General features: G+C 37.1%; 1 protein-coding gene across 2 annotated transcripts in view; it reads left to right on the plus strand.

The window, feature by feature from the left end:
• The first annotated feature begins 8,563 nt into the window (after positions 1-8,563).
• Jwa (PRA1 family protein Jwa) overlaps positions 8,564-19,494 on the plus strand; it is a 123,668-nt gene continuing 112,737 nt past the window's right edge. For both annotated transcript variants that reach the window (XR_016550265.1, XM_090412370.1), the window contains exon 1: positions 8,564-8,930. Coding sequence is in view for 1 of the 2 variants with exons in the window: in XM_090412370.1 (XP_090268496.1) it covers positions 8,746-8,930 (185 nt within the window). In the remaining variant the exon portion in view is untranslated. The remainder of the gene's footprint in view (positions 8,931-19,494) is intronic.

A 19,494-nucleotide genomic window follows, 5' to 3' on the forward strand; every position in this document is an offset into this window, starting at 1 on the left:
TTACCCTATCTAACGTTTGGAGACTGAGTGGGCAGTTCAATCTCCACTGGTAGCCAATCAGAGAGATAGCTGGCCCAAGGCTATCACTGATTCATCGGTACGCAGTGAAGAAGGCGGCAAGCTAGTGCCGCCATCTCGTGGTCCCTAACCCTAATACAATGTTTTTAATGTCTGAAAATAGTGTGGGTTCGACGGTCGATTTTCTTGAGTTTTCGGGACGAAAAATCCGAGTTTCCGAGAGAAAAAACCCGCTGACCGGTGGCAGAGATCGAATAACTCGGCAAACGTCGAAAAAAGGCATAGAAAAATTTCCTCTAGTCGGAGACTAGATTTGAACCACCAAATCCTTTCTTCGTGCGGTCAAGCGCCATAGAGTGCAAAACGCCACTTCTACTGAGCTACACAGGCTCAGCAGAAGGGGCTATACTTGTATATATGTTAATGTAAATCACGCTGGGTAAATAATTCCTTTGGATTTAAATGGTTTGCGAACAACACATTGGACTGATTTTGTCAATGTACTGGCCTGAAAATTTTCACCCTGCATAACACAATTTTTAGATGATCAATAATCAAGCCACGCCTAATTACCGGTAAAAATAAACATAAGTGCAGAATGTTATCAATATCTGTTTGTCTTTATTTAAAATCTTATAATTTTGCATTCAATGCATAGTTGAACTGGAGCAGTTGTAAAACAATTAATTTGTTAAACTATTAAAAAAAAGCTAACTTTTTTTGTTCCCGTAAAGGGAGTAGGCGAAGCCGTTTTAGCCCTATCTAACTTTTGGAGACTGAGTGGGCAGTTCAGTCTCCAATGATAGTCTTTACTTTAAAATCTTATGATTTTCCAATCAATACATAGTTATACTGGAGCAGTTGTAAAATAAATTAATTTGTTAGACTATTAAAAAAAAAAGCTAACTCTTTTTTGTTCCCGTAAAGGGAGCAGCGAAGCCGTTTTACCCTTTAGCCCTATCTAACTTTTGGAGACTGAGTGGGCAGTTCAATCTCCACTGATACCCAATCAGAGATAGCTGGCACAGGTTATGGCTAATTAAGCGGCACGCAGTGAAGAGAGATAGCTCAACAAGTGCTACCCTCTCTATGGTCCCTAACCCTAACACAATATATTTAATATCTGAAATAATGTGGGTTTTACTGGTTTTTTTTTCTACGGTCGATTTTTTGAGTTTACTGGATGAAAAATCCTAGTTTTCGGGGTTAAAAAAACCAGCTTGCGAAAAAAGCATAGAAAAATTTCCTCTAGTCGCCAACTCGATTCGTAAGGAAGTCTTCCGTCGTGTGGTCAAGCGCTGTGGTGTTCAAACGCCGCATCCGTTGAGCTACACCTGGCGGCAGTTCACGATTTACGAAATTTCCCTTAGGTTAAACAAAAAGAAACAAAGACAGAGCAGGAAAATAGAAATTCAGAACGTTTATAACAAATAGTCTAAATGTAAAAGACATATGATAATGGCAACACTTTGTTAAACTTTAAAAAAAAATTTTTTTTTAAAATATATATATTATTGTGTGTAGCCTGTGTAGCTCAGTGGATGTGGCGTTTGCATACCACGGCGCTTGACCGCACGAAGGAAGACTTGGTTTCGAGTCTAGTTGGCGACTAGAGGAAATTTTTCTAAGCCTTTTTTCGACCGTTTCCCGAGTTAGTCGATCTCTGGCACGGGCAAGCGGGTTTTTCTCCCGGAAACTCGGGTTTTTCTTCCCGTAAACTCAAGAAAATCGACCGTAGAACACACATTATTTCAGACATCAAATATATTGTGTAAGGATTAGGGACCACGAGATGGCGGCACCTTTGAGCCGTCTCTCTTCACTGTGTACCGCTTAATTAGTGATAGCCTTGGGCCATCTATCTCTGATTGGTACCAGTGGAGATTGAACTGCCCACTCAGTCTCCAAAAGTTATATAGGACTAAATGTCCTCGCCTACTCCCGTATACGAGAATAAAAAGGCGTTAGCTGATATATTATTGTTCATCTTTACTCGTTAGAAAATATTATAAAAAATTTGTTTCAATGACTTTATACTACAAATGAAAAAACAACAAGGTTTAATATTAAGATACAACTAGTTTCATTGAATGTTTCAACTTCTTAAGACATCACAGGCAAAGAATTATACAAAAAATGACAGAGACATGACTAAATTACATCAACAGATCTAATATAAAAGACAATGGTACATTTTAAAAAGAGGAATGCGAGCTTGAGTTATCAACAAAGTACATACTATTTTAGCCGAAAATAACAATGAATTGTTATATTGTTATTTTGTTTTTGACGCACAAGTTGACTACGTGCGTAAGCTGCCACGAGTGCGCCAATACTGAACAGAGGCAATGTGTGCGTCAGTGAGATTGAAGTTAAGGCTGTTGTTAATATGAGATGAATCTAGAGAAATTTCTCTAGATTCGATGATTTTTCTTTCGAGTTCATCATTCGAGAACAGTGACACTTACTCTGAATTAAATAGTGACCTTACAATAGATCTGCATAATGGACGAACAATTTTCTGAAAACTACCTCAGAGTTACCAAAAAACATCCGTCTTTCCCTCAGATTACTACATCCACTAATTCCACGATTATATGGTCTCCCTAAGATCTATAAATTAAACACTCCGCTCAGACCAATCTTGAAGGCATTCACTCCCCTATTTACAACCTATCCAAATACCTCGCATCCTTTTTAAAAAGCCTATCTGGAACTTCCTCATCTCATATGAAAAATTCGGCTTATTTTGTGTCAAACATCAAAGACATCAAACTCAACAAATCGAATTTAATGGAAAGTTTTGGCATAGTTTCTCTCTTCACGACTGTACCTACTCAAGAAGTCCTCCATCTTCTCCAGAGCAAACTATCCAAGAAATTCTTTTCCTTACTCTCTCACTGTGTAAATTCAGGATACTTCAAATTCGAAAAAAAGATCTACAAAAAATCTCAGGATTGCCTATGGGCAGACCGTTCTTTCCGATTCTTTTTGATATATTTCTTAAGGATTTTGAAGAAAACGCAATTAATTCCTCTACTCTTAAACCAAAAATTTGGTATCATTATATAGAATATATATTCCTTATCTGGGAACACGGTATCAACAACCTCTATTTGTTTCTAGACCACTTCAACTAGTTTCATGTAAATATCAATTTTACCTTTGAACTGGAATCCAACGACTGCCTCTCTTTTCTGGACTTAAACTTACGAGATGCGCTGAAAATATCAAAATATAAATTTTTAGAAAACCGACTCATACAAACAGATACCTTCATGCTTCTTCCCATCACTACCCTGCGCAAAAATTTAGTATTGTTATTTTAACCCTGGCACATCGAGCCAGATCTTTATTTAGACATGAAACACAAATTAAAAATCAACTCCATTTACTTAAAAGGACTTTTGTCAACAATGGTTTCTCTCTTAAACAGATTCATAAATTTTTCTCTTTCCATCGCTCTACTGCTGCTGAAGAGTCTTCTTCCCAAAGAGCTTTTATTTCATTGCCATGCATCAGCTCTCTCCCCCAAAAAATAGCAAAAATTCTTAAGAAATTCAACATTAAAACTTTGCTTCACTACGTTTCCAAAATTTCGCTCTATACTAAGTAAACCTAAAGTGAAACATCAAACTACTCAGTATCCAGGAGTCTACAAGATTTTGTGTGAATGTGGAAAAACATATTACTGCCAGACAGCTAAATCCATCCCTTTGCGTATGGAAGAACACCAGAGAGACATTTCTTACAACAGGACCAGATCCAGCGCTCTCTCTTGCCACGTTCTCTTCTCTATTAACTCGGATGAAGGCCGCCAACACCGCGTAGACTTCCCAAAAACATCTAATATTCATGTGTGGTATGATGAACTCGAAAGAAAGATCATCGAATCTAGAAAAATTTTCTAGATTCATCCCAGAGCTTCAATCTCTCTGATGCACACATTGCCTCTGTTCAGTATTGGCGCACTCATGGCAGCTCAGGCACGTAGTCAACTTTAATTTAGAACTCAAGCTCGCATTCCTGTTTTTAAATTGCACTACTGTCTTTTATACTAGATCTGTTGATGTAATTTCATCATGTCTCTGTCACTTTTTGTATAATTCTTTGCCTGTGATACCTGAAGCAGTTGAATCATTCAACGAAACTAGTTGTATCTTAATATTAAACCTTGTTGTTTTTTCAGTCTCAGTATATAGTCATTCAAACTAATTTTATATTTATATATTTATTTTATATAATGTTCTTCAAGTCCAGACCGTTCTGTTTTAAGTGGGCATATATATATATATATATATATATATATATATGCCCACTACAAACACGTGACTCATTTTACTCAATCAAATCTCACGTACGAAGATTTTTATAATAGTATAATTTTCGCCTGTGTGTCACAGGCATCTTCAGTACATGTTAAGTTCAAATTAAACAACAACTAACAATTCCAAAAAAGCGCCAACTAAGTAGCTAGTGTAAAATAACTAAACAGGTCAATAAAATTTCCTAACAAAAAAAAAAAAAATCTATATATACAATAAAAAGTTAGGAAAGATTAGCTGATTTGTAAAGTATTATCTCCCATAAATGGGGATAGACGTAAACCATCAGATCTGTTTAAGTTAGGAGAGTGGAGTACAGTTTCACATGTTTCTTTATAAAGCCGTTCTTTGAGGAACCGACTTTTGTGAAGGAACCCCATGTCTGGTTAAGATGGCATGTTCTTCAAGTCCAGACCGTTCTGTTTTAAGGTACTGAATATATGACTGTGTTCTTCTAATCGAATAGAGGCATATCTTCCTGTTTGTCTGAAATAAGATAATCCAAAAGAGCAAGGAATCTAGTAGACACCTGGATAATTAAGATGTGGAAGCGTGTCCTTAGGAGAAGTGAGAAAGGTAGAGATTTTTCTGACCAGACGAAAAGCAACAAAAATATTCAGTGGTTTTAATACTTTTGCTATACGTTCATACTGGCCATTATATCCATGCTGAATCTCATCACCATCCCAGTCAAAAGGCAGGAACTATTAAAACACTGGTTCATCGGTCCAACTCCTTTCGTTCTTCAGACGATCTCTTACAGAAAGAACTGCAATATATTACTTCTTCCTTTCTATCTAATGGATACGAGAATTCCTTCATGAAAGAGCTTTCAGTAGTTTTAATGTCTTCCTCTTCAAATACAGAAGAAATAACGCGCATTCCTATCCCTTATGTACACGGCATTAGTGAACGTATAGCATAAGTTTTAAAATTTCATTTTAAAGTTTTAAAATAAAAAGTTTGAGATTTTCCGTCATTAATTTTGTATTTATATGTCTACTCACTGTATTCCCTTACTAAGAGTGACTCATTACATGGCTCGAAGCACCTCATCCATTGTGGTATCCTTTGAATTCTTTCCTAGCTGTGTATATGTGCAACCGCGCATGCGATTATGTATGGTATATGAATTTGCTATATAAGTCCGTCATCAAGCATACATATGATTTATACCTAATTAATATTTTTTACGTTTTTTTTTTCTTTGGTTCTCTAACGAGTTTATTGTCTAATGATAAATGTACTCATTCCTTTATGAACACGAAATGTGTATTTTTCAGCAGAGCAGTTTGGTGCTGATTGCATTAGTTCGTCGTAATCCGGAATCATGGATCCTACCCGTTTTATGGAATGAATGACTTGTAGAAGAAGATATACATATGACGGAGTTCATTATCTTTTGATTTTTCTTGATTTTTTCTGGGTCAAAGTTCATAGTGCACCAGGATACAGGTTAAAGCATTACAAATGGAAAATGGTAAGTAGAACAATGACAATAGTGCACGCCCTTGACAGGATTCGAACCCGAGGCCTTGGATAGAAAGCGGATGCTCTAACCATTCGGCAAAACATCCCGGCGGAGATCATTATCCTTCATGGTATATATATTAAAAAAAAAATCAGCTAACGCCTTTTATTCCTTATAAGGAGTAGGCGAAGCCTTTATACCCTATCTAGCTTTTGGAGACTGAGTGGGCAGTTCAATCTCCACCGGTAGCCTATCAGAGATAGCTGGCCTATGTCTATCACTAATTATAGCAGCCACCGATGAAGAGACTGGAAAACAAGTGTTGCCATCTCTTGGTATCTAACCCTGACAAGATATAGATATGTCACTGTCTGAAATAATGTGGATACTACGGTCAATTTTCTTGAGTTTACGGGATAAAAAAATCCGAGTTTCCGGGAGGAAAAATCCGCTTGACCGTGCCAGAGATCGACTAACTCGGGAACCGGTCGAAGAAAGGGTTAGAAAAAGTTCCTCCAGTCGGCGACTAGACTTGAAGCGACCAAGCGCCACTTCCACTGAGTTACATATATTTTATTAACAACAAAGTATCTATGTACAATCTGAATAGGAATAAATATATATACATCTATTTACAATTATATACATTTTGTACATAGTATGCTCATTTTAATTGACATTTTTTCTTTGAAATTGCTTTATAGAACTTAGAACAGTAGAAATACCATCATCAATGGATGATCACTCAATTTATATGCTACTACAAGAAATATGACAATAATATTGCCCACATTCTACGGAGTCACCAGCCGTCCAGACGTACTGGATATAGTAATACTAAAGAACGTAACACACGGCTATCTAATACAGGCGATCAACGATATGAGTTCAGACTATAACCCAATTTCACTGCAACTAAGCAGCTAACACGACCTAGCTGAAGAGAATGCTACTTTTATATGCTGAAACCAACTCCCCTCAGCTTGCCAGGAAAACCTAGGCCCAATACCATACATAACATCTACTGAAGAAATCCTCTTGAAATACAAATATGGACAGTAATATATATATAACAACCACATGTCCACAGCCAAACAGACTCCCAGAGGAAATAACACACACTATCCGAGAAAAGAGCAGGCTAAGGAGAGATTATCACAGAACAGTGGATCCCGCATATAAACAAGCAGCTAACAAGGAACGAGGTTCGTACGTAGTTAAAGATCACCGAAACCAACTTGGAACAACTAGATACATCACCGAAGAACAGAGGGCCAGTCAATATGGAAAGTCATGAGGTCGCTTCGCTCAAAGCACAATACATTCCCTTCAATGAAAGGTAAACACGGAATAGCCTATAAGGATGAAGGAAACGCGAAAGCATTTGCTGATAGCAAATACTTATCCAAAGTACTATTCACCAGACGGAAAGCAATTGAATACAACTATTCAAATGTTTGTAAAAACCATCCTTTGGCATAAATCAGCCAAATACCTCGCAGTTCAGTTTGATAAAAGCCTAAACTTCAAGACTCATATCGATAGTGTCTCTATTAAAGCCAACCAGTCATAGCACATCTATATCCACTCCTGAATAGGAACAGCCTCCTAAACATAAACAATTCTCATCTACCAGTCAGTGATGAGATCTCAACTATCCTATGCCTCATCAGCCTGGGGACACAAACGACTAAAAGAAACATCCAAAGACTGCAAACGATGCAGAAAAATACCTAAGAACGGCGCTTTAGGCTCCCTAATTTATCAAAAACCTCCAGCTGCACCAATAAGCTAACCTGCCAGACACCAAGACCCACATGACAGTCATTGAAAAAAAATTCTTCACACTCATAGACAATCCCACCAATGAGCTAATTCGACATGCAGCTGACTACAAACCTTCAGAGCGATTTAATCATTGAAGACCGAATGCCTTCATCGCAAAAGAAAGCTGAAACAACACAAAATGCTCACATTGTGTGGGTTTAGCACCTACACTGACCTCCCAACACACACACCCCACCAACAAACAAGAACTCAGATAAAGGAATAAGGTGTCAAGGACTCAGTCCATTACTCAAAGAAGTTAACTGTTAACCTTGGTATCATTTCTGGATCTGGCTCCCACTGATGCGATATTGCGCTGAAGAGGTAAATGAATTCGCTGAAGTGGTTTCCACTGAGGTTAGGCCGCTGAAGTAGATGCTTTTCTCCGAGTTATGAACGGCTCTGCTCGTTCGGAGGTTGGGCTTGCCATTGGGAAGAGCCGCTACTGAGGGATGTGCTCGGTGGTAGGGATGGACGTCACTGAGTGGAACCACCGCTGAGTTAAATGATCCGTTGGGTCACTTATTTTGTTAGGTGATCTGAGTGCTCGCCCGAGTTCCTGGAGACCCTTCACCTTCACAAATGTCGAAACCGGTCTGGCTAGTGGTCCTTCCCATAATGCATAGCATTATTCTTGTCCCTAAGGGCATGTGCTTTATTACGGGATACTAAGACAATTGATATGAAGTTATTAGCTTCTATATACACGTAGCCCAGTCGTGAAGTTACTTCACGCGCATTAATGGATAAAGGATGAAACCAAGAATATAATTTCTTTGAATCTTTCATTTAATATTTTTATTTTGTTATTAAAAAATAAATGCTATTACCTATTTATAACAGGTTTGATTAAATACAGAAGAAAGGGATTTATTTTCTCGAATCGGGAAATTTCATGTAGTGTTGCAAGTACTTTCGCGCATCTCTGTTTAGGTTATCTCGGCAGTCTGAATTGCGTTTAGTTATGGATAGAGGTTTGCTTTAGCAAGATATTTTTTTAAGTCGGAATTAACCTTATATTGAGTAGGTAGAAAAAGAGTGTTATTGAGAGTTGCATACATCAATTTTTTTTTGCCTTATTATTTGATTGATTACCCATTTAACATGGCTACGAATGATGTTGAAATTTCACCTTTACGATCGCTTGATGATTTCTTTCTTGATTCAGCAAGATTTCAGATTCCGAATTTTAAAGAGCCGGACAAATGGATGAAGAGAATACATAATAACCTACTATACTATCAAACAAATTACTTTTTTGCTGCGTTAGCACTCTTTTTGCTTGTAGGGTAAGTTTTGCTTAGTTTCTTCCCCATGTAACTTGTGACGAATTTATTAAATGTATGTGAAATATTTATTTGTTGGGTGTTTGTTTAGCTTTCTTCAGATAAATATAATCTATTTTACGTACTCGAATTTGAAAAACGTGAAGATATACCTCATCATAATAATAGTGACGATATATTCTTTGCTATTACAGCTGCTAAGCGCCTTAATTAATGTATGACTTATTCAGAAACATTGTTTGATTGAATCAAGTGCTTACTCAAATATGGAACGACATTTGATGGTATTAGTGCAAAAAGATTTATTCTGCACTAATATCCCTAGAACAGATTTGAAGAAAAGCACTGAAATTTCAGCACTCCCAGCTATCTCCGTGCAAGGTAATCAGTTTCAGCAGGCACTTATATTTCGATTAGCGAGTTGATTGGCGTGGGTGTATGTTGGTTGACGAACTCAACAAGCTTCAGACAAATACTCGTTTCTTGGTAGGAATCTAGAATAGCAAACATGGCGGTTTCTGGTACATGATGTAATCAGATACCTGACCAGAGAAGTATCTGGTACTTAGTTGATTCTTTTATAGGCTATTTTTTCAAAACTCCTTGTAAACAGGCAATTGTAATTCACAAAGACATGATATACACAGACCTGAAAGTGACTGTAGACTACATTGAACATTTTGCAAAAGTAGTTTTCTGCACTCCTAAAGGTGAAAAGTTTGGCAGATGTCATAAGTGAATAATTGATAGTTTAGGTGTTACACAACAGAAAATGATTCAGCAGAACTTAAGCACTTAGGTGTACCTCCCAGTAAGGTAGAGCAGTAGTAGAAAGGTGAATCGATACTCTTATACAAAAAGGCAAAGCAAAAAAGCCTTGAAGAACTTTTCACTTCTAACCATTATGACATGGGTAATGAGATGCTGTCAGAGAACTAAACAATACATGAGGGTATTAGTAGAGAGTGGTATCAGACATGACTGAAGTGAGGCAAGAGTTATTAGTACTAATTCCTCATTCCTTTCCTCGTCCAAATATTTGTTTTGGTATAACTTAGAAATTAGTTCCTTGTTTGATACCATCTGAATTATTCACATCTGATCACACTATTCAGGATAACTGGGTACTCTGATATCATTTGAAGATCATCACTTATCACCTATTGCTAATCTCATCAAGATAGTAATAGTGTGCCATTTATAAGGGCCAGTAGTGCTTACTTCCTCTGAGATGCAATTTTCAGGTACCTAAGCAGCAACTTCTGTTGCAAATGCCTCTTGGGTCATTCAGAAAGAATTGTAAGGTTAAGGAAATGGCATCGAACATCATCCACTGGTTTGGGGCTTCATTCCATTTATAAGATTGAGGCAAAGAATTACACTGGCAGTCCTGTTTATCCATTTCTGATGATGCAAATTCTCAAACTTATTGTTGATCTGGTGTCCAGCAGAGGTGGTCCTCTGGTGGTTTCTGGCTGTAAGGGTTTCTTGGTTGGAGAAAAACAGTGGCTTCAGGCAGAAAGATTGAGTTGATGAGGATGGATAGAGAGATTAAGATGCTAAGTACGGTTAGTTGATACAAAATAAAAAAAATCATTGCGAAAGTAAGAAAGGAAGCAAGGAAGAGACTGGGAGTAAGTAGTCAAGGGCATTAAAGAGCAAGAGATCTGTGAATGGTAAATAAGAAGCTAGTAATAATGTAAACTTTTTCATGTAGTGCCATAATAATATCCTGGGTACTCCCACAGTTACCTAGCTATTCGGAATTGGATGATGTCCATATACTCCAAGTACTGATAATGGGTGAACTTCATCATTTTGGATAATGAATAGGGGAAACTAGTTTTAATATTGGTTTATAGGAAATTTGTAATTGTTAATTATCGAATGCTTTTTTTAATCTTTTCAGATACTCTTTTGATATAAGGGAAAATTACTGTTGTGGAAATGGCTGTCTATTAGTGTGTCTCATATTAGGTGTAGGTTATATAACCCTTCATTTTTTTTTTTTTAAGATTGTAGCTATTATTAATGAAATTATATTTTGTTCTCCATGTTATTTTTGTCCTTGACAGTGCCTCAGTTATTACTGTTAAATAGTCTAGTCCCAGACTACTAAATGCTGCAGCATTATCCAAAATGAGTTAAAAATGCGGAGAAAGGGAGTAACTTTCTCTGCATTAGTTTGTGCTTAGCAACAAAAAAAGCTTTATTGGATGGTAATAAGTTTGTTATATCTTTGCAGTTTTTAATGAAAAAAATTTTTTTTATGTTTAATAGCTTCTATCAATATTTAAGAATTATATATTGAAAAAAAAATGTTTTTCATAATAAATGAAATCATTCTGTTCTGTAGTATAGCATTACCCAATGTATATTACTTTGTTAATGCTTGCCAAAGATCTTCACTCATATAATGAGAAGTTGAGGAATAGTTTAATAGTTAATATTGCCTTTACTGACTTTATTTCATAAAAGAATTTCTGTGGAATTTGGAAATGTCATAAAAATGGTTTCATGCATTATTTTCAATGTTTGTACATCAGTACACAAATTAGAAATGGATTTAATAGATTTTAAAGTTACCTTTTTTTTGCTTTTTTTTTTTTTTTTTTCTCCCTATGTGAATGTTAGTCTTCTGTTTTCTCACAGAAGCAGTGGCGACCATAATCATTTCTGGGCAAATAATTTCCTGAAAAAAAAATTTAGCATTATGAACACAAAAAAATAGTTCATTCTCAGAGAAAGCTCAGCAATTATAAAAATATGTCGAGGAACAGTTTTTTTTCTAATTTCCTTGGAACCCCCTCCCAAAGATGAGATCTAAGTACAGCAGTCCAGATGGGATGATATTATGGTCCTGTAAAGCGACTTGATAACTTACTTAACCTTTTATGCCATCATTTGTCATTTTTGCCATCTTTACTGTTAGATTTTTGAACATAATGGGCAGTTGTCCATCACTCTGAGATCAGTGATGCAAAACAAGGGATGAGGAGGTTTGGCCATCCAAAACATATGTGGAGGATATCAGCATTTAATAGAATATGAGAAGAAGAGTTTCATTCAACTAACACCAATAGTAAGAATAAGAAGTTAGTTGAATGAAACTCTTCTTCTCGTATTCTATTAAATGCTGATATCCTCCACATATTTTTTGAATGGCCAAACCTCCTCTTCCCTTGTTTTGGGAAGCATTAGTTCCTTATTCTTGCTATTTTTATTTTTTAAAATAAAATAAACTATGGTTGTGAATACATGATTTTCCTGCAATATCCTGTCATACATCTTAATTCTCTGATATTAAGTATCATGATATGCTCTAAGTGTTCCTGGCAAGATCTATGCAAGTATACTTGAGAAACGGTTGAGAAGAATTGTGGAAGAAAAGCTTGGTGAAGAACAAGCTGGATTCAGGCCAAATAGAGGCTGTCAGGATCAGATCTTCACTTTACGACAAATAGTCGAGAAAGCATGGGAATATAACAAAGATCTGTATTTAAGTTTTGTCGATTTGGAAAAGGCATATGACAAGGTGCCAAGAGAGAAGCTATTCAATACGCTGCAGTTATATGGTGTCAATGGGGCATTATATCAAGCAATACTTAGTCTTTATTTGAGTTGTGAGTCTGCAGTTAGAATTGAAGGAAGTACAGGAAGATGGTTTAATGTTAAATCTGGTGTGAGACAAGGATGTACGTTATCCCCTCTGTTATTCATTATCTATGTGGATCACATTATGAAGGAATGTGGTATTAAACCTGATATCAAAATTGGAGATGTTAATGTCAGCTCTTTGCTTTATGCGGATGATGTTATACTTCTAAATAAATCCGCTACAAGTCTGCAAGATTCTCTGACTAAATTGAATAGCTGTTGTAATAGATATGGTATGAAGGTCAGCAATAAAAAGACAAAGACAATGAAAATAGGCAGAATCATTGAAAATGTCAACTGTGTTGTGAATGGAAAACCTGTGGAACAAGTAAAACATTTCAGCTACTTAGGCACAATTTTTACTGAAGATGGTAAACTAAATATAGAAATAGACAACAGAATCAGCAAAGCTGGTATCGTGGGAAGTCAATTGAATAAATTCATATGGAATAAGAAAGAAATTAGTCGGAACACTAAATTAGCTGTATACAAGACCGTGTTCAAACCAATTTTAACTTATGGATCTGAGAGCTGGGTCAGAAGTAAAACACTTGACCAAAGACTAGAGACCGCAGATATGAGAGTCCTGAGAAAGATTAGAGGCGTGAACAGATGGCATCAATGGCAATATCATATTAAAAATGAGGATATTAGGAAAGAACTTGACATTGTCAGCATCCAGGAATGCGTTAGCAGAGCTAATCTCAGATGGTATGGTCACTTAAATAGAATGGGAGAGGAAAGATTAGCAAAACAAGTGTTCTCTGCCAGGTTGGCAGGAAAACGACCCAGAGGAAGACCAAGATATAGGTGGATTGATACGGTACAAAGTGCCTTAGACGATAGAAATATAAGATCTGATAATGTTGGAGTCTTGACAAGTAACAGACTGATTTGGAGGAAAATTGTAGATAGGAAGTTAGTAATGATGTAATTTTTTCATGTAGTACTGTCATATCCTGTACACCCCTTGAGGGTACATGGCAGGAATTTGATGATGATGATGATGATGATGATGATATGCTCTAGTTTTATGTGAAATCAAAGTAAATTACAAAGACAGAGTCATGCTGTTCATATAGATATCCATTCTCTTTCTACCCATTCCTGAATTTCAAGTCTAATAAACTTTTCCAAAATCTTCTCCATAGATACTGATTACCCACAAGTTGAGCCATTGATCAGTGACCCTGGATATTAGAGTTCAGGAAAATTAGTGAACAGATGGTATTTTATGTCATTGAATTATAGTAAAAAGTGAATTTTTTTGAATGAAACTTGGCATTTTTTAGCATTCAAGAATGCACACATTGGCCAGAATATTAGGAACATTCCTGTGCTAAATGGAATCCATCAGTCAAGGGGTTGAAACAGGAGGATGTACTGGCAGGAATAGGATATGATGGTTATAGCATTTTTTGAAAAGAAAAAGAGTAAAAGAGGAGAGGGGAGGGTATTACCGATTATTTTAGAACAGTGGTATCCCTCTATGTAGAACTTGAAGAAACATGATTATGGCGCTGAGTTTTGGTGTTATGTAAGAATTATAGATATTTAGTAGGCTGTAGCTCCAGATTGGGAAATGTGGAGGAAGATAACTCTGAAACGTTCAGGTGGACAAGACTGTGGAAGTATTAACTGAAAGCAGGAAATAACATGTGAGTGAGGAGGTAAATTCCTTTTGCAGTTTTGAGATATGCATGTGGCATATTTGAATTGACATGTGGGACACAAGTGTTGGATTTAATATATGGTATTCTACCATTTATCCAACCTTCAAAAGATCAGCCCTTCAGTTAACCCGACCCTTGCATGTCAACCAACTTCTGATAGAGCGCATAATTATATTGCAATCATCAGAACTCGCTGTTCTGATAATTGAAGTGTCGAATTAATATAGATTACTGTATTTGCATCTTATATAGGGATTATCACTGTATGAGATCGTGCAGTGATAATAATCACTGTATGTGTGGGTGAAGCAAGTGATTATGGTAGCATTGTGATGACATTTTATTATTACGGGCAACTCCAAGGAGTCCTTAGACTCATCAAGAGAGGCCCTAACATGTCAAGAACAACTATTCAACATTCACACAGTATCTATCATGCTTTGCCTTGAACTCATTCACAGTCATGGCACCCACAACAGACTCTGGCAGCTTATTCCACTCATTTACCAGTTTCCATGGATGACCCCTAGTCCTCCCACCACCAGTCCTGATCTCAAAAATATCCTCTGAATTAATCTTATAGAGACCCTTCAGTAATTTGAATGTCTCAATCATATCAACACTTTTCCGCCTATCAACTAATTTCTGCAACCCACAAATCTTCAACCTGTTCACATAAGGTTCATTCCATAGACCTGCTATCATCTTGGTCACTCGCCTCTGGATCCTTTCTGCCTCCTCCCCCCCTCCCCTCCCATCAAGCAGAAACCCTGGCACCCAAATCTGGGCACAGTAGTCAAGATGGGGTCTTATCAAGGCTCGATACAGAGTAACAATAACTTGCTTGTCTCTGTTCGTCAAAGTATTTTTCAGTAACCAAGTGATTTGATGAGCTGATTTAGCCACTTTTGCAATGTGCCCCTAAACTTCAACTCGCTGTCCACCAACACTCCCAAATCCCTGGCCTCGTCAATCTTCTGGAGTACAGTTCCACCGATGTAGTATACTGCTACCAATCTTTTCACCCCAAAATGCATAACCTTACATTTTTCCATATTAAATTGACATCCATTCTCCTTAGCCCAGTCCTCCAAACTATCCAAATCATTCTGCAAAATTTTGGCATCCTGTCATTCACTATTGCTCTACCAAACTTGCATCATCAGCAAACAAATGAACAGTTCCTCTCAGATCCTTTCCTATGTCATTAATGAACAAATTAAACAGTAGTGGTCCAAGAACAGATCTCTGCTGCACACCATTAGTCACAGGCCGTCTTTTGGACTCTACTACTGAATAAACTATTCTCTGATATCTCTCCATCAACCACCCTCCTATCCATCTCATGAACCCTATATCCATTCCCATATGCTGCAGTTTACTAATTAGAATTCCGTGTGGTATCCTGTCAAATGCCTTAGCAAGGTCCAGCAGAATCAGTGTAAACCCATCACCCTTATCCAGTTCAGCCGTCACTGTGTTATAAAATGTGAGCAAGTTACTGAGGCATGATCTACCCTTCACAAAACCATGCTGTCCCCCATACAGTATCTTATTTTTATCTATCCATTCCTGTATTTTCCTCTTGACTACTTTCTCCAATACCTTGACACCACTCCTGATATGCTGATCGGTCGGTAATTTACAACAGCCGTCTTGGAACCTCCTTTATGCATTGGAACTATATCCCCCCTTTCCACCCTCTCGGGACTAACTAACCCAGACCCGAGACTCAAATTAAACAAAATGATCAAGGGCACTGACAATTCTTTAGCCACTTCATGTACGACATGAGCTGGTATGCCATCCAATCCTACAGATGTATTCACATTGAGGTTTTGTAATAGACTATTCACCTCCACTTCATTCATCACAATTGCCGTACAAGCTGTTGGTTACTTCATTCCTGCACTATCACCACCTGAATGATATACTCTTGCAAAGTGCTCACTCAGTAATTCCACTATATCAACTGATTCAGTTACCTCCCTACCATCGGCATTCTTTAAAATCATTCTGTCGTATACATTTTTTCTTTTACTTGCAACATATCGAAAAAACTGTTTGGGATTCTCTTTAGCCTGCATGGCTAATTTTCTTTCACTAAAAACACACGTAATAACCACAGTAATGACTATTTAATTCATAAATAGTCATTACTGTGGTTATTACGTGTGTTTTTAGTGATGACCACAGGTTTCGTTATATAAAAAAACATAAATAAAATAAAATAATAATTTTCTTTCATAATCCACTTTTGCTTTTCTTACCACACTCATTACCCTTCTGGCCTGCACTTTATACCGTTCATGTGCCTGCAGGTGGTCACCTTTCTCCTTAAATTCCCTCCACAGTTTTTTATTTTTTTGCAGCTCAAGCTTAATGGTGTTATTCATCCATTTAACTCCTACTTGATTTACTATTCGGACTCTAGGTATACAGTCAGCCGTTGCCTCCTGCAGATGCTCCTTAACCACCTCCCATACACTATCAACATCCAGCCCTTGCAGTTTTACATGCCATGGCACTGAACCAAGCAAACTCCTAAGCTTGTATACTTACCAGCCCGGTAATTCCACATGTACCTGTCTTAATTGAAAATTCCACACATTTAGCCGTCCGAAGTCACCCTATGGTCACTCTCACCAATTGGTGGCAACGTGGTCATATTCATTATTGTCAAATTCTCAGATGCAATTACTAGGTCAAGCACTCTCTGACCTCTAGTATTTTCCATTACATGCTGTCAAAGATAGTCATCCCTTAATAACTGCATAAAATCCAATTCTTTCCTCTCATGTGTCCTCTCCTCCTTCCAATCAATGTTACCATAGTTGAAATCCCCCCATAATTCCCTCCTTCCACTCATTGCTTCTATTTGCTTATGCATACTATCTCCACCATCTATTCCATCACCTGGTCTATAGCAGCACCCAACTGTATATTTTCATGGCCACCCCCTAGGAATTTTATCCGCTCCGTGCAGTAGCATATTTTGCTACCCCTTCTCCCTTATTTTTCGTATAGTCGCCGCGTGCAGGAGCATATTTTGCCGCCCCTTCTCCCTTATTTTGTGTATAGTTTATGCCAACTTTGCCGCCCCCAAAAAAACTTGCTGCCCCGTGCAAATGCACATCTTGCACTGTCGGTAGAGCCGGCTCTGTATATTTTGTTCTGCTAGTCACAGTCTCGCACCAAATAGCCTCAAATGTGCTCTTTTCTCTATCCTGCAGTTCTACTTCTATTCTCCTTGGCTGCAGTTCATTAGCTATCATCAATAACACCCCTCCCCCCATTTTATTCTCTCTGTCCCTCCTGAACACACTATACCCCTTATAATCACAACTATCATTTGGGATGAGTGATCATGTGATTTTGATGTGTGATGCAGGTACAGGTTTCACCTAGCAAAACAGATATATGAAATTAAGAGCAGGAGATTGGTGACTTACAGGATTGTATTTCTAGGTAAAAGAATAAATACAGTAGGAATGAAATGGGTGAATTATGGAATTATGTAGGTGCTGCTGAGAAAAAGAATGTTAGTGAGCAGCACAGAGCATAGATGCAAGCTAGAAAAGTGATGAGCCGTGAGGAAGGGAAAATTGGCATATGAAATTAGATTGGCTGAGACAGCAAAGCAGAACTGTAGAAAATTATAGTATTATACTACTAGTAGAAGAAAGGATGATTATGGAAGATTGACTTCAGTTTCTTAAGACTGCACACAGTTCACATCCATGGAAATGTTCAGTTGAGTAGTTCATGTTGCAGATTGGGAGTAGCATTGAATAACAATAGAAAGATGGAAAGAAGACTGAGAGTCCATGAATTGAAATGTTTAACCTTTTCACTGCTGAGACACTAAATAACCAGTATGACTTCTTGCTGAGTTAATTTCACAATTATAAAATATTTTATAATGATATGAATAGTTACTATAATGTATTACACATTTTTGCACTGTTTTCTTGTATGAATTGAAGTCACTGAACAAAACTGTTATATAGGAATTTTATTTTCAAGTTAGGAATGTCCAAAATTTATCTTGAAATTTATTTGTTTATTCCATGTCAAATAATGTCACACACAACTTCGAGTGAGAAACACCTCCCCAAAAATACTTCAATACTTTAGTAGTGTGTGATAATTTTGAAAGAAGGGGTGTACACATAAGGCTATGCCACATTTGGCACACATATGCCAGCTCTCTTTTCTCCCCCCCCCCGTGTGGACACACATGACAATGCCTAGTAGGATTTGCTTTAGCTTTCTTGGGTGTGGATGGCACAGGTATTAGGAAATGCCTTTCGCTCAGTCTGAGGGGTTCTTTACTCCTGTGATGGTCGTCCAGATGCATGCGGAACCTTTGAAAAATTTCTCTGATGAGAGTCCGCCTCAGTAAGAGAATGTCTTACTGAGGCGGTAGTAAGACATTTTACGAAGATGATGCCACAAAGCAGACAGAAGCTTGAAAATTAGTTCCTTCTAATCCTAAGAGATGGCACTATAAGCCCGCTCAATTCAAATGCTTTCACAAACTAAATTAAATGAGTATTACACATTAAAAGTTCAAATCGAGTAGCTCGATCGTAGCAAGATCGTCATTTTTTTTTGCGTTCTCGACCATAGCAGTTAAAGGGTTAATTACAGAGGTGGACACATTAACCAGGCCTAATAGCCACATGGGATGTTTCTCAGATGTTCATAGGCTGCAAGATGTTTTCTAAAAAATATCTTGCAGCTTTAAAATTATTAAAAAACACATAAATAAACAAAAATACATATAATTATTATATGTGGAAGGAAATTGCATAATAAACTTTTTTATGGTTGGTTTCATGGTGTTACACCTTAAGTTACCGACGCTAGTGATTGGGTGTCATGTAACATGGGTTTTCATTCTTAACACTAAAGGCTAACCTATCTGTCTATTCTTGCTTAAAAACTCTATTTTCTTCTTCATATTTCCATTTCTTACACATCCTTTGCTCATTTTAAGCAACTAAGGAATTGCATTTTTTCACTTTTAAAACTGAGAAAAGTAACTAGTATTTTCCCTTAGAAAGCAATTTGAAAACAGTTGCATACTGCTGGATGTGAGTGGCAATTGATGCTAAGTACATTATCCCATTGATGTCTATCACATGGAACAAAATGTTGTATGCATGATGTATTTTAATGTCAGTTCAAATTTTTTATTTTTTATATTTTTTTGTTCTATCTGAAAAATATGT

The sequence above is a fragment of the Typopeltis vanoorti genome, chromosome 2, assembly GCF_054136105.1.
Source record: "Typopeltis vanoorti isolate ZY-2024b chromosome 2, IOZ_Tvanoo_1.0, whole genome shotgun sequence".
In the NCBI taxonomy this organism is placed as follows: domain Eukaryota; kingdom Metazoa; phylum Arthropoda; class Arachnida; order Uropygi; family Thelyphonidae; genus Typopeltis; species Typopeltis vanoorti.